Source organism: Myiozetetes cayanensis, unplaced genomic scaffold (genome assembly GCF_022539395.1).
Source record: "Myiozetetes cayanensis isolate MyiCay16 unplaced genomic scaffold, myiCay2020 scf10, whole genome shotgun sequence".
NCBI classification, from domain to species: Eukaryota; Metazoa; Chordata; class Aves; order Passeriformes; family Tyrannidae; genus Myiozetetes; species Myiozetetes cayanensis.
In genome coordinates, this window is record NW_026086605.1 from 29,611,886 (window position 1) to 29,627,394 (window position 15,509).

Sequence of the window (15,509 nt, forward strand, 5' to 3'; positions counted from 1 at the left end):
CTCTCCCGGGCAGTGTCCGGCTGCCGAAACAGCGGAACAGCACCGCTGCCACCAGGCCGGTGTGGCAGCTCATGCTGATGTTTCCTCTGCACTAGTCCGCGTTTCTGGGCTAATCTTTTTGCAGAGTGCTATGATCTGCGCCCGTGTAAAATCCGGCCCTGGGCTTCTGGGTGCGGACTAATGCAGCTATGCTGGAAGGTGAGGGATGCGTAACCCGGTCTGGTGCGGTGCAGCACAAGGCACTTGGCCGTCATGAGGCTTCGTGCAGCGACGCGGGCAGCCAGGTCCCTCCCCGTCGAGAGGGGATGTGCGAGCAGCAGCAATCACAGTGTCTCCGGGACGTGCGGCAAAGCCCGGGCTCGCTCGTCCGCGCTGCCCGCACCGTGGGTCGGCTTTGGGCTCGGTGTAACTCAGCACCTCCACCCGCCCGATCGGCACCGCACGATCGCTGCCGACCCTCCCTCGGGCGATGGAAGCGGGGCGATGGGAGCGGGGCTGAGTGCGCTGGAGGACCCTAACAGCGACCCCGTCCCGGCCGCCCCGAGGCGTGGGCGGTGCCGCTGGGGGCGGTGGCATCCCCCCTGCTTCCCTGCCCCTCCCTCCCCCGTCCCTCCCCGCCCTCCTCCGGGGCCGCGGCGCTGCCCCCTCCTCCGGGGATATCCCCGGCCCCTCCCGGCGGGCGGCGGCCCAATGGAGGTGGGGATGCTGTGCGGGCTGCGGGCGGGCTGGGGGCGCCGCCGAGCCGCGGACGCCGCCGGGCCGGGGCCGCGCACACTCGGCGGGGAGCCGGGGGCAGGGGCGGGCGGCGCCGGGGCTCGGGCGGGCGGCGGCGGCTGGGATGAGCCGGCGGGGCGGCTGTGGGGGCAGATAGCCTCCCGCGGGGACGCGGCCGAGTGGGGCTCGGAGCGGCGGCGGCCGCCCGGCAGCGCCATGGCCGCGCAGCGCGACCCGCTGAGCGGGTACCTGCAGCAGCCGCTCTCCGACCCGGGCTCCAACAGCGAGCGCAGCGCCGACTCGCCCGCGCCCGGCTCCGAGGAGGACTCGGCCGGCCCGCCGCGGGCCCTGCACAGCCCCGAGTGGGGCGAGGAGCGATTCCGGGTGGACAGGAAGAAACTGGAGGCCATGCTCCAAGGTGAGGCGGGGAGCGGTGGCGGCGGTGCCCCGGGGGAGTCCGGCAGGGACACGAGGGGGCCCCGGACCCGCCGTGCCGTGTCCTGCCTCCCCCATCCCCGCCGGGGCGGGTCCGTCTCCTGTCACCCCTCGGGACGCGGGACGCGGCCCTGGCTCGGCGGGAGCCCCGCGGGCCGGTCCCTACTCCAGGCTCTGTCTTGGCCGGGGAGGGAGGCGGCTCCTCTTCCCCCATCCCCGGAGCGGAGCGGCCCCGTCCCCCCGGGTGTCGCCGGGCCGGCGGCGCGGGTGGTGTCGCTGCCCGGCCGCGCCGGGGCTGCGGGTCGGAGGGTCCCGCTCTTTCCGAATTCCCTCTGTAAAAACGTAACATCCCGCTCAGGCAGGGCGGTTCGGGCTCTCGGCTTTCGAGGAACAGCCGCGTAGCGGGAAAAGACCTGTTGGAGCCGGGTGTCCCGGCCGGAGGAGCGGGGACGGCTCCGCAGAGCTGAGAGCGGCCGCCGCTGCCGCAGGACCGGCTCGGCCCTTGGCTCCGTTCTCTGGCTTTTTTTTTTTTTTTTTTTTTTGAGTTGTTTTTTCTTTCTTTCCTTGAGGCTGCATATTTTGTCCCAGTATGTTTTGAATTATCTGACTCTCAGTGGAAGTTACGTAGGCAGCTTTTGACAAAACAGGAGAGGCAATTGCTGGTTTTGTTGCTAAAGAGCAGATAAATAGGTTTGAACCAGCTGCGGATGCTGCGGAGTGGGGTAATTCCCCCGGGAGTGTTCCCCGCTGTCTGACCTGAAGAGCCCGTGAGAACCGAGGTGAGCTTCAGGTCTTGCGGCGTCAAATCTCAGAGTATGTTTGTATCAACAAGGAAAGGTGGTGGTGATTTCAAGAAGGTGCGCTTTTCCTTGGAACTACTGTTTTGTAAACATTTAATGTTACACTTAACATGGTAATTCAGGTATTTATGTACATTTTCAAAACAAATAAACCCTTGACAAGTATTTCACGTGGCGTGTCATATGAAAGGCATTTCGGTCACTTACTGGAAGCTTTAGGTGCTCTTTCCTGAGCATCCCTTGCCAGGGCACCTGCCCTCCTCCTTCCAGCGGTGGGAGGCTCTGGGAGCCAGCAGGGGAACAGGAGCTGGTGAGCTGGGTTGGTCACTGAAGAGCTGCGGTTTGACTTGGTGACTACAATGATTGGAATTTTTTTAATTGAGATTCTCTCTCCTGGGGGTGAGTTAATCTTTAATCAGCTAATACTTTAGTGCTAGTAGAAAAAAAAATCTCATTATGTAATGCAATAAAGAGAAAGGAATTTGGAGAAACAGAGCAGCAACAACTATTTATAAAGATGTGCTCATCAAAAGTGTCTTAAAACCAAAACCACATGGGTATTTCTGTGTAAGAAGTGGTAGAAAAGGGTCAAAAGTTAGAGTTCTGTAAGAAGATGAAGGTTGCTTTAACTTTTTCCTGTAGAAGCTGAATAAATTTCCATTATCTCATCCCACACACAGTCCTTCCTTCTACTGCCTGGAGTAGTAAGCACACAGGGGTAAACAAAGCTCCCAAGCAGATTCCAAATACTCTATAGGTTGTGTCACCCAGCAGTAGCCAGTGTCAAAATGTGATATTTTCTTCGTTCCTTTTAAAAGAACTTTTATTTCTTACCTTTATAAGAGTGTAGTAAAGCATTTATGATTGACAGAACGTAGTAAGTAAATGCCAACAGAACGCTGTCTGCTTTTTGGAGAGAGATTGCAGTATGACCAGTCTAGAACACACGTGCTTCAGTGATGGTTTGAGGAGTTTTTGCATCAGGTAGATATCCTTGTTGTGAAGGAAAGTTTATGTTGGACTCTGTAACAAGTATTTTTGTGTGAAAACCTAAACTATCTGGCTTACTGGTAATGAAAAACTGCTTATTAGGAAACATGAGGCAAACATAGTAGTTCTTTCTGTCAGAAAACTGAACTGTTTGTTAAACATCATCACTTTCTTTCAGTTTCCTCTCTGTACTTTACAAGTATTTATCTCATCCCTTGACTTCTTCCCAGATAGGTTTTACTTATCCTTTTCTTGTAGAATATCTCAAACTCAAAGTAGCACTGCCAGGGAAAGAACACCATGAAGCCTGATCTGTGAGTGGTACCCAGAAATTCAGAGTCATTTATGGTGCCAATGACAAGCCAAACTTCAGTGTATTTTTCACCTTCTCTCACCCCCTGTTCTCTTTTTCTTTTTTTTTTTCTTTTTTTTTTCTGTGTCCATCCTTTGGGAGTAGAAACTTTGACTCACCCTATTAGGAAAGGGACAGTGGAGAGGAAGCAGTGTGCCATCTCCAGAAACTAATTTTTGTTAGGCAATTTGTAGGGTTGAATTCCCTATGGTTTCTAATGCCAGATCCTTCACTGGAAGCTCTTAAAAATGCATCATGGAAGAGAAACAATTCTGTAGTCCAGGTGGTGATGACCGGACTTCTTATTTCCGAAAGCTAGCCAATTTTTTTGCCTTTTACTTTTTTAAATTTAGGCTGGTGTAAATACAGCTTCTTGGGTTCGTATTAGATGCTTAAAGGCTCCTCTTTTGCTTTTACCAGCTACCAGAAAGCTTGTTTATGTTTGTCAAAGTTACTTTTTAAGTGAGTAAAAAAACTTAGGATTTCTTCTAGTGATCACCACAGCTCTCTTATGTTATGGAGGAGTGAGAACACATCATCTTCAGTTGTCTTTCAAGCCAAGTTTGAAACAGCATCTGTTGAAGAAACCTATCAGGAAATGTTCTCATTCTTGCTCGGGGGTGCCTTGTTTTTTTTGCTCATCAGCATCTGTTGTTTACTGTACTAATCATGAAATGCAAAATAGTATCGGGGAGAAAGGATATGAAGCAGCTCAGCGTTGGGCTTGGTGCTTCTGTTACTTTGAGGTTGCATTGCTGAATTTTATGAGTTTCTGCTGTGGTTATTTTCATCTTTCCTACCCTTGATAGTTTGTGGGTAGTTTCCTGAGGGATGGGGCTGATTTTGGAGGGACTCACCTGGGCGTAGCAGACTCCATGGCTCGAGGAGGGACTGGGACACCTTCCTGTGAGATACAGAGTATCTGGAGTAAGTGCTGTGGGGACACCCCGGGTAACTCTCTTTCAAAGAGGTGGTGCAACAAGTTTGCTGGAATTGTATTTAAAGAAAAAATCAAATCTGAATTGATGTGTCAGAAAATCTTGATTCGAGGGTGCTTCTGCTAGGGTTTTTTTTTTTTTTTTTTTCCAGTTTGAAATAATTGTTTTAGTATGTTTAGTGTTCTGTATGGAATATCAGGAAATGCAAAAGCTGTGGTAAAAACCTTGAAAATAAGAACAAGTTTTTTTCCTTGTGTCCAACTACTGTGTATGACGGTTTTATTACTTTCACAGAGATTTGTCTGGAATAGTGTTCCATAAGCAAATCTCAGTCTTTATAGCGGGGTGTAAGCTATCTGATGCTGCATGTCTTTATCAGAGTTTGTTGGTGAACAGATTTTTAGTATAATTTTTTTTTTTTTTTGGTAGGAAGCAAATTTGAGTAAAACAGATCAGGTGTTCTTCCCAGCAATGACAGAAAATGGTATTTCATAGCAGTGCTATTAATTATAGCTGCTCTGCACAAATTCTGGTTAATGCTCAGGTGACTTAATACTGTGAGATGATTTACTTGGTGCATATTTAAATGCCTGTTACCATAGCAGCTGAATATTATTATAAAAATGCAAACCACTAAACTTAGGAAAGCTGCCCAAGAAGTATAATCGAACAGCTAATGTTGCAGCAATCAGTAGGCTGACACAAGTTGACCACGAAGACTAAAAAACAAAACAACAACAAAAAAAAAAAAAACCAAAAACAAAACAAAACCAAAAAACAACAACAAAAACACAAAAAAACCCAAACAAAAAAAGGCAACACCTTTGTTGCTTGCTTGGTGTTTCTTATCCTTGATTATAAACTGTTATGCCAGTTTTGCATTTCAAATAATCCTTTTTCTGTGTCATGTTCTTGAACAGACATTGAAGGGTGTTTTTTATGTGATGTGTGTACAGCACATGCTTAAATACTTTGTAACTTTGTAATTCTTTATCACACGTTAGCAGTTTGGTAAAAAACCAAATCCATGCTGTTTTTTAATAAGAGTCTAAATCTGGCAGTGGTGTGTGGACCATAATATATATGGCTCTTTCATTAAAAAAACCCAAGTGTGCCTGTTAAAATTCAGTTTTTCTTCATTCCGTTTTGGATTTTTTTTTTTTTAATGCATCATCTTTCATTTTGAGGATTCATTGGGATAGTATTAGAGATCTAAACTTTAGGAGTGATGGTTTTTTGTTCTGTGTTTTTATTGTTTGTGGTTGTTTTTTTACCCCTGGTGAGGCAACTCGGAATTTACCTGACTGTTGATAAACACAGGAAGAAAAGCACAGACCTACCTGCCCAGGAAAATGAAGAGCACTCAGCACCACAAACACCCTGTTTGCTCCTGAGCTCATCTTACAGAGCAGGTTGTGTTGCTACCAAGTGGGCACCTTGGAAAGCAGCAGTGGATTTAGTAGTGGCTGTCATTAGTTATACCACAGGTTAGCTGGGGTAGGCCAGAATAATGGGAATCATGTCAGTCTTAATGTGCACAATGTAGACTTGACTTCTATAAATAATAAAGGATCACTTATTATTTTTCAGGCAGTAAGGATGAAAGCAGTGTAACTCCAATTCAGTGAGAGCAGTCAGTACAAGCACCTCATTGGGGCTATCTTTGTCCTGCCATTGCAATGAGCACTTCCCTGTCCTGGTCTCTCATTTTGGTGCTCTTTACCTCTCATGGGCAGTTAGAAAAAAAACCCCAGCTAGTAATTTTCCACCAAAACAAGTGCCTTTTTTTTTTTTTTTTTTCTTAGGGGGAAGTGATATAAATACTTAGATAATATTTTTGCACAGTTTAATCTAGGTGCAACTTACTGTAAATCTACTGAAAATCAATTGTTAATTTATTTGTCTAAAGGTGACCCCTGAGGCTGTTGTCCCGTCTTAAGACTGTACTTGTGCAATGCCTAGTTCTGATGCCTGAGTGATAACCAGCTTTTGTTTGCTGATCCATCAGGTGAAACTTGTATTTAAACAAGTGTATTTTCCCTTCTTAATGGGTAACTCTGTTGGAAAGTGTGCTTCGGTACTTTTCATAGATTTCTCCATTAGTTTGTTCCATCTACAGAGAATGACAAATCCATGTGTGACAGGCAGAGTTTGAGGGAAGTGGTAGGGGGAAGAAAAACACTTTTATTTGAACGTACTAAAGAAGACAGGATCTTCTAGGAAACCCAGGCCTCTGCTGAGTGTTAAAAACAATAGTTTTATTAGAGGCTAGACCCTGAAGATATGAATTTTGACCAGTAGGCAGCTAACTACTGCCATGGTCCTGACTATGATGGTATCAGTGCAGGGATGGCAAGCTCAGTGTTAAATTTATGTTGGGTTTTATGTTTAAACGGCTAAGCAGGAGTTGCTGCTATTCCTCTGGATTATTTTTTTGTGTGTGTGTGTGATGGTGACAGAAATTTATATAATAAAACTAAATGTATGGTTGTCCTTCAAATAATTGGTGTACCTTGCTTGCAGCTGAAGTTAAAAATACTCAGAGTTGCTGTTGATTTATAGTCCTGTCTACAGCTCCCAAGTCCCTGTTGGATCTTCAAGGGTTGTGAAGTATGTCTTGTCTTTGACCAGATTTGTACTGAAATACCTTCTCAGACTCTTTTATTTTAGTAGGTCCTAACCACAGTTTCTTTTCCTAGAGGAAGAAAATGTGGCTTTTTTTTTTCTACTAAGTTGAGAGATTTCTGTTGGTGGTTTTATTATTTTTTGTTCCTTGCGATGTATCAGCATAACCTATACAAGGACATAGTTGTGGGGAAATTGGAACCTTCCTAATAGCATTTACATTTGGTCTTTAACTTACATCTAGCAGGAAAAAAAAAATTCCAAGTTCTTTGTCAAGTTTTCAAATCCCTAAAGTGCTGAATAGTCTATTTCTACAAAAAATAAATACATTAAATGAATTTGTGTGACTTGTAGTTTAAAAATGTTCCTGCATTCCATTGTTAACAATTGTAGTAATACCACTTTCTCAAGTTTCAGTGTTTTTTAAGTAGTACAAGGGACTATCATGGTTTGGCATGGACTGCTAAGTTAAGTATTGCTGCCTTGCACATTCCTGTTGGTTATATTGTAATCTTTACCTCCATTGGAAAATATGTCCTATTTTGAGTGCTTTTTTCAGACTCCTGCCTCTATGCCTTGTCAAACAATGAAACATGCTGGTTTTCTTTATTTTCAGACCTCTGTGTTGAAGAACCAAGGACTTTTTTTTTCAATTTAACATTTTTTACAGTAGTATCCCTTACTGTAAAGACCAGATCTGTGGTGCCTTTCACGAACTTTGAGCTTAAAAATTAATATGGCTACACATGAGTTGGAGTTCAGCTACAAGAAATACACACAATTACTAAACTCTCTGAAGGGATGAGCTCTTGATTTAAGGATCTCTTCTTTAAGATGCTACCTGTTAGTCAGTGGTAGTTTCTAAAATAATTTTGACTTTAGCAATTCATTCCTTGAATACAGCTACAACCTTTGTTCAGTATCTGTTTTTGTTTGATGGAGCTTTCTTTCTCTGGCTCAGACCAGTGTGACTGTATTGCATGGGGCAATGTAACTCTTCATATTTCGGTGACTTTTATAGCTGGTTGATGTAAAGATGTCCGCAGTGATACCTTCTTTACTGGAAGGGGAATACACGATTTTCAAAGAAATAGTTCCCTGTTAAAGGGTTACTGATGTTGTGAGGGAATGCTCAGGAGTGGTGGTGTTATCTCTCTATCTATACAGTCTAAGTAATCTGAGTATTCAACAAGTTCTCATGTGTAAAAATGTAGGTTTTGGATATGGGTGGAAAAGCTCTTGTTGTCTCTGCAGGAGAAGATGGGTGTGATGGAAGGGGGTTGAAAGCAAATACGTAAGAGAACACTAGGTGTCTGAATAAATCAGACAATGATATTGCCGGGTAGCATAACTTGGTTTAGTTTTTCTGTGGCAAACCAGATTTTATGAAGAGAGGTTGGATGGGCATGTAGCAGCTGGCCTGTCCTGGTTATTATCCTGCTGTGCAGCTCTCCTGTGATGGAGACTAAGGCATAGAGTGTGGGAAGGCAGGGGATAGGCATGTGCTGAAGGACAGTTATACGGGAAGTTCCTGTACCTTTACTGGGAAACCCACCTGAGTGGGTGCATCCCTGAAATCCCTGAGGGCACTGCAGGCAGCATGGGTAGCAGACAGGTAGAAGTGCAAGCCTCAGATCTCCCTGAGGCTGTGTGGTGGGATTCAGGGATTGGATACATTTTTTAAGGATGCACAGGCTGGGATGCTGAGGAGGAGGTGTTGCCTGTTTGTGTGAGACAGGCAGGATTGCATGGAGCTCTGCCTTGGAGCAGACCATCAATTGTGTGTGTCAGAGGATATAAGCAGATGCAGCCTGTCCCATGACAGAGCCAGACTCTTCTCAGTGGTGCCTCATGACAAGACAAGAAGCAAAGTGTCACTTTATGGCTTTTCCTCTTTTTTTTCCTGAAAAGAAACAATTCAAAAAAATCTGGAGAGTTGTCGATTCTCAAGTGTTCAGTGCTGAAGTGAGGTCACTCATGTCTTTTGGAGAGCAAAGGAATTAAAGGATTCTTAACAAGGCTTAATATTAACTTGCTGCTTGAGATCTTACTGAGGCATCAGGGTGCATTTTTGGGAATGGGGTAAACTAACTGGCTGTTCAGTGGCCGAGCAGTGGGAGCTGCTGTGGGCTGGGGTGGCCTTGCTGGTTCAAGGGATGTAGTTCATGGACTCCCAGCTATGGATTACTCTGCATCCTGCTGAGCTTTGCCTTCTTGCTGAGGGCACGTGAGCAAGTTGTGAAAACAGGACTTGGTAATGCAGCTTGGATTGGAGCACAGTCCTGTTATCTCTATTGCTTGGATTCTGTTGTGAAAGCCACAGAAATTCCTGTTGCTTAGTATCCTTCCTGGAAGTGTCTTCTTTGCACATGGGATGTGTTAACAAACAGGAGATAGATTGTTCCTTAGGTTTCTTTCATTTCAAGGGTGAAAGGTTTCTAAAATATCTTTATAAATGTGTCACTTGTGATCAGACAGACTCTAATAGATGTTGCATGTAAAAGGCATGAGATTTCCACTCACTCTGACAACCTCCCAAATGGCCAGCTGCCAGCAGCTGTGTCTTGAATTTGGCATCTTGAGATCAACAGTTTAATAATGCTGTGGAGTAAAGCTCCTTTTTTATTGCTTTGCTTTTTTTTTTTTTTTAATTGCCCAGGTTGATATGCCCTAGAACTTCAAAGATCTGATTTTGACCTGTTCTGTTGGAGGCTCTGAGCTATTGGGGCACACTGAGGTCGCTTGAGGAGCTCACTTTCCAGGACAATCACACAATCTATGATCAGCTGAAGATGTTTTTGAAGGCACAGTTAGTGCCTGATAAGCGATGACTGTGTGTGCAGTTAAATGTTTTGGCTGTTACCTTCTCTAGAGGGGCTCGTATGCAGCCTGGTAGAAATGTTACTGGACTGCAAGGAATATTCTCTGTTGAGCTGCTTTGAGATCTCAAATAAACTGCTTTTTTATTTTTCCTCCATCTGATTTGACCGCTGAGCCTTTTCCCAAAGGCAGGGAGCTGGTCACTGTAGTTGGTGCCAGACACAAGGCAGCCTCGTTCCCCATTCCAATGCAATTCCAGGATTTGCCTGGTGTTTAAAACTTGCAATAAATAATACTCCTTATATATAAAACTTGGTAAACTTGTATGGAGAAGCTTTTCCTCAAATATCAACTCAAGAAAATAGTGAGTCCCCATTCCTCCTTTGGCTTTTTGCCTGTTGGGAACATGTGTAGATGCAAGTGAGGAATGAGCCATCCATTTTCCATTTACTAAACTTCCCTGCAGGCCAGGCCTGGGAGGCTTGGTTCCATTTTCCACTAAAGCTATGTGATATGAATCAGGTCTCTAAGAACTGTTTTCTAGGAAAAATAAGCAGCAATCTTTGCGCTTATGTGGTTATTGTCGGGCTTGCAGTGTGTGAGTGCTGAAGAATGTTTGTTATACTATGGCTTTTATAGGTGCTTCCCCCCCCCCCAGTCCATATAAAGGTTTTTCTGATTTGTTTTGCTGTGGGCCTTCCCAGCATTTTATTTAAGAAGCTGTGGAATGATAGAGGGTTTATTTTAGATCTTTCAGTCCATCTCTAAAGCTTTTTAACTTGCAAAGATGACTTTTATTTGTGGGAATTATAATGCCATGGGATATTTCTGCTCTAGCTGTTAGAATATCACAGAAGTTTTGAAGGCAAAAAATTGTAAATCAAAATGAGTGCCAAGGAAAGAAAAAAAGTGAAATGTCATTCCAGATCATTCAAGTGACATATATGCATATTCAAAATGTGTACTTAAAAAGATTGAGCTGTGTATTTTCTCACTTACTTGGTGCAAAGTATGTGTCAAAGCTTGAATGATTTTTCTGTACTAGTGATGAGATGACAAGCAGAACAAAACCAAAAGACAATTCTGTTACTTGTGGAACAGGTCAGATCAGGGCTTTGTCTGATTAAACTTCAGTTTTGGAAAGGAATTATGCTAGATTTCCTTGTGAAGAAAACTTGTAACACTTTTATAATGAAGTGTAGCTAAATGGTTTATGGCATAACACATCTGAAAACTGGTATTAAGCCAAGTAAATCTGACCTGAAAGAAGCCATGTTAATAGATAATTAAAGGGAGAAGTTAGTAATACTGATGATTTATCCTGGTTTTTGGAAGCGCTGTTTTGGTCTACTGGAACATGTGATATACATATGGGATTTTTTTTCTTCATTTAATAAGCACATAAGCGAGTGGTCTGTTTTGTGATCTACCTGTGCTGTTCTTATCTCTCACAATCACACAGTGGGTCAGGTTGGAAGGGACCACAGCAGGTCATCTGGTCCCACCTCCCTGCTCCTGTAGGGTCATCCCAGAGCACACTGCACAGGCAGAGTTCTTGAATATCTCCAGTGAGGGAGACTCCACAGCCTTTCTGGGCAGCCTGTTCCAACGCTCAGTCACTGCACAGTGAAGAGGCTTTTCCTCATGTTCAGGTGGAACTTTCTGTGCATCATTTTCTGCCTGTTGTCCCTCGTTCTATCTTACCATGTAAAGCTTTAAAATTTTTGATTGCATCGCTACTCTGAAGTTTCATGGTGAGGTTACTAGGTATTCCAAAGTTTTAAATATATTTTTACCTCTTTTTTGTTTACAAATATTTTTTATCTCTACATGTAGGTGATTTTTTTTTCTCTTTTAAGGAAACTTTGGTTTTGTGAATCTGTGTTGTCTTTCTGAATTAGTGCTTTAAACTAACCTTAAAATCTGCCTTTTTCCCTGTTGCCAATGACTTTGTGTGAATGAAGGACTTTGATTATGTCTATTTTTATTGGCTCTGTTCTGTTCAGACTATGCCTGCAATAAATTTATGGCAGTTGAATATAGGAGGTTGGTAATTTAAGACTAAGCATCTTGAGAGATGTAAAAAATGAAATCCACAATTCCAAAATAAATATTAGGTCAATTATAAGTGATGCAGTGAAACACTTCGTATGTTAAAGGAAGCTTTAGCAGATTGATGCCTTCTGAAAATATTCCCTGGGACCTTTATAGGGAGATACTTGTGTTGCTTGAGGGTGTGTAAGCTGGGGTTCAGTGAGCTGTTTGCAGGATAATTAAACCAGGAGCTTTGTTGTACAGTAGTTCCTGTGCAGGTCATTCCACTGGGCTACAGAGCCATGGTAAGTGAAAGGTTAACCACTTGCTGAAAAGAAAGTGGTTAAAATAATCTGTGTTTAAAATCATATCTCTGTGTGTCATACATAATAATAATAATAATAATGGCCAGTCTTCGCGAGCGAAGATCCGGGGAAGGTCTTTCCACCTTCCAGCCCATATATTTAAATCAAAATGTACATATGTATTTGTGTGTAATTGAAATGGATACATTTGCATGCCATCCTTGCTGTGATATGGAAATACTTCATTTCATCTTGATCTACTTCAAGGACTTGGTCTCACTTCTTCTGAACGTGTAAGTGCATCCATGGGTGAGAAGTGCTATAGAATGGTGGAATATTAAATTACTTTAGATGGCCTTTGTTTATATGCAGTTGGAGCAGTTAAAATAGCACTGATTTAAGGAGTCTGGACGTGGAATACGTTTTTTAAAAACATTGTTTTTATATAGTGGAAAGGAATCTTGGTACGTCTTTACTTTTTTAGTAAAACAAACACAAGTGCTGTTTTTCCTTAGTAAATTTACTTCCGGAGCGTGTGTAAAATAGCGGATAAGGGAGAATCTGTTTCTAATCTATTCCATGTGCTGCAACAGTGAATAAATCTGATCAAATCTCTAGCCCTTTATAAGCGATTCCTTTTTGAAATAGGAACATACTCTGCAGAATTTTCTCTGCTCCCTCTGTTTGGAAGACGTTACCGCTGTTAGAGTGCAGAATACAGGGATTCTCAATAGGTGTGAAATTTTTTTTAACCCACTAAACAATTGAACATGTAAGGATGTTTTCTGGGTTGCTTAGCAGCAGTCAGGTTTTTTACTTTAAGTGGTCTTCGGTGACATCTTTAGACTGTTCAGAGACTTGGCAGAAATAAAAAAAGTCATTCCAGTGTTTGAAACATGAGGAAGCATCTAAGCTGTGGAAAAAAAGTAGGGTTGGCTCATTGCAAAGTTTTGTTTATATATAAACATTTACAAAACTTTATATTTTGTGTTGTTGTAAATGTTTAGGGGAAGTGAGTGTAGAAGAATATTCTGCTGGATTTTAGGTGCAGCTTTAGGTATTTCCCACCTGAAAGATGCAAACTTAGGCTAAAGATCAATTAAAAAGTGTTCTTTTTTAATTGATGTACTTGCAGTTGGAAGTATATTTTCTGTGTTTATGTAGAGAGCTGAGGCTTAGTGGTGTTATAAGTCGAGAATATGATAAATTAAAATATGAATATACTTTTTTTCCTTAAAGGATATCAGTTGCATCTATGCAAGAATCTTTTAACTGTGTGGCTCCCCTTTGTCACTGCAGAGCTACTGTTGGTATGTCCACTCGGGAATAGCCAGCAGAGGGTTTGAGTTAAATTTTAATAAGGTGTTGAAGAACTAAGTGCTCTCAGCTTCGTGCTGCATCTCCCTGAGGGTGCTTTTGGTGTCTCTCTTCCCTGCTACCTGCTTTGCTTTCACATGAGCTACAGCGGTGTTCGTCCTCCAGGTGGAGTAGTGCCTTGGTCTGGCAGGAACCAGGAACGTGCCCAGGACGGAGTCAGGCGTGGGAGAAGAGTGGCTGAGTTACAGGAAACATTTACACAACTGCCCGTGCAGGTTTGCCAGGGCAGAGGGTTGGTGGGAGGGTGTCAGGGCCAAGTTTTTCAGACGGGTAGGAAACATTTTTAAAGCGGGAAATCTCGGGACCCTAGAGGCGGAGGGAGACGTGACTAAGAGGGTTATAAAAGTGCAGTAGCTTTGGATGTGAACAGGAAGGATCTCCCCATACGTCGCACGGCAGCCAGACAGGCTGCTCTGAGAGGAGCTGCTTCTGTGCAGCCTCTCCTCTGCTCTCTCTTATGTTTGTACTGTTTTATGGGAGGAGAGGAGGAGAAACCACTCACCAGCTCTGCTCTGCCTCCTTCCAGCAGTGTGATGGATCAGGATCAGTTGGAGCCCACTCAGCATTTTTGCAGCTGGTCCACAGACTTGGGGCTGTGAGAGCAGGCTCAGGGCAGCACAGGGAGCTGGGAACCCCCAGGGGCTGGGTAAACATGGAGATGTTTTCCTTCGTCTCCTGACATGCCCCTTCAGATGGAATAGATTGTTGGTGAACACTTAAACCTGAGTGTAGGCTTTGGTGTAGATGCTTTCCCACATACCCAGCCAGGCTTGCCTTCTTTCTGTGTGATATGTGGAGGATGGAGATGCAGTGCCTGTCTCAGAAGAGCTACTCCTGTTCATCAGGGAGGCAGTGGCAAGATGGTTGGGACTCCAGTGCATTTTGCTTGCTGCAGTAAAGCAAACTCAGATGCCTCAGTGCACATTGATTTCCACGTTAAAAGATGGAAACCGGAGGACCATGGTGGGGAGCTGCTGCTCTTGTGCCAGCCAGCAAGGGTTTGTGTTGTTCTACTCTGAAAAGAAAAGCCCCAGCCATAAAATAAATTTTGCAGTCTTCTAGATAACACTAGAGGTTTTCGGAGTGTAGTTTTGAGTACAGCTGAGTATTTGCTTTGTAAGGTATTGGTATTGTGCACTTTTACTGATCATCTTAGTGTCTTGTGAATGATTAAAAAAATAATTGGGAGACTATACATATTTGTAAGGTCGATCAGTTTTACTTGGTAGTGTGAAGCTAATGGTAAACTCACAGATGGAGCTTCTTATTCTGAAACACTTTAAAGTCCTTAGCATTCAGCGTTTTGTTGTAATTTAACCTTTCTTACGTCTTTTTAATAGTCAAAGGATTAAGAATGTGTTCTTAACAATGAATAAGTAATTTTATATCCTGCAAAGGAGTTTAACATCAGCACAAATGTAAACTTCTAATTATAAAAGAAAAAAATCTTCGTGTTCTCCTGTGGTTCCCAGGTGATGTTTTCTTCTCAAACATTCTGCTCCTGAGCTGTAAGTCTTTAGTTCAGGCTCAGAAATGCAGCATCAATTTCTCTGTTGAAGTAATTTATGAGTTAAACCTTACTGAATTTAAAGGGATAGTATTCTAGCGTGTTTGAGGAGAAAAGTAGAGATGAAGAGGCTGTTTAGGAGGAAAATGCCATTTTAGGCAATTCAAGTCACTTTTAATTTAATTTCTTTACTGTGCTCTAACAACTCCGGTTGGTGCTTCTGTAAATGCCAGGTACTGCTGCAGATGGGTCACAGGTCTGCTCCCTCTGCTCAAATGCGGGCTGGTTTTTGATTTTCTGGCAGGAATTGGTTAATTACTGCCAAGTAGAGATTGACAAGGGACTGAACACCCACACTGAATACCTTAGGGGCTGATGCTTGAGCTACCTCCCTGGTGCTGTTTCTTTAGCAATGTAAGAACAGTTTTCTTTTCTGGAGAAACCTCTCTGATCTATGACCAAGTGGGTTCATGCAGGCACAGTGAGAGCTGGCAAATATTTCACTGTGATAGCTTAGGTGACAAAACCAATTTGCTTTTTTTTTCTAAAAACCATTTTTTTCTTTTAACACCTTGAATCTTGTGATTATTTTTCATCAAGTTACAGAAAAGA

At 43.5% G+C, this 15,509-nt stretch overlaps 1 protein-coding gene across 2 annotated transcripts in view; it reads left to right on the forward strand.

Annotated features, from left to right (window-relative positions):
- Positions 1-772: 772 nt before the first annotated feature.
- Positions 773-15,509, forward strand: part of BICC1 (BicC family RNA binding protein 1) — a 101,420-nt gene continuing 86,683 nt past the window's right edge. The window contains exon 1 of one of the 2 annotated variants that reach the window (XM_050340676.1): positions 773-1,132. In XM_050340676.1, the coding sequence (XP_050196633.1) occupies positions 931-1,132 (202 nt within the window). In that variant the 5' untranslated portion in view covers positions 773-930. Of the gene's footprint in view, positions 1,133-2,292; positions 2,349-15,509 lie in introns of those variants that run through there. The other variant, XM_050340684.1, reaches the window with a different exon arrangement.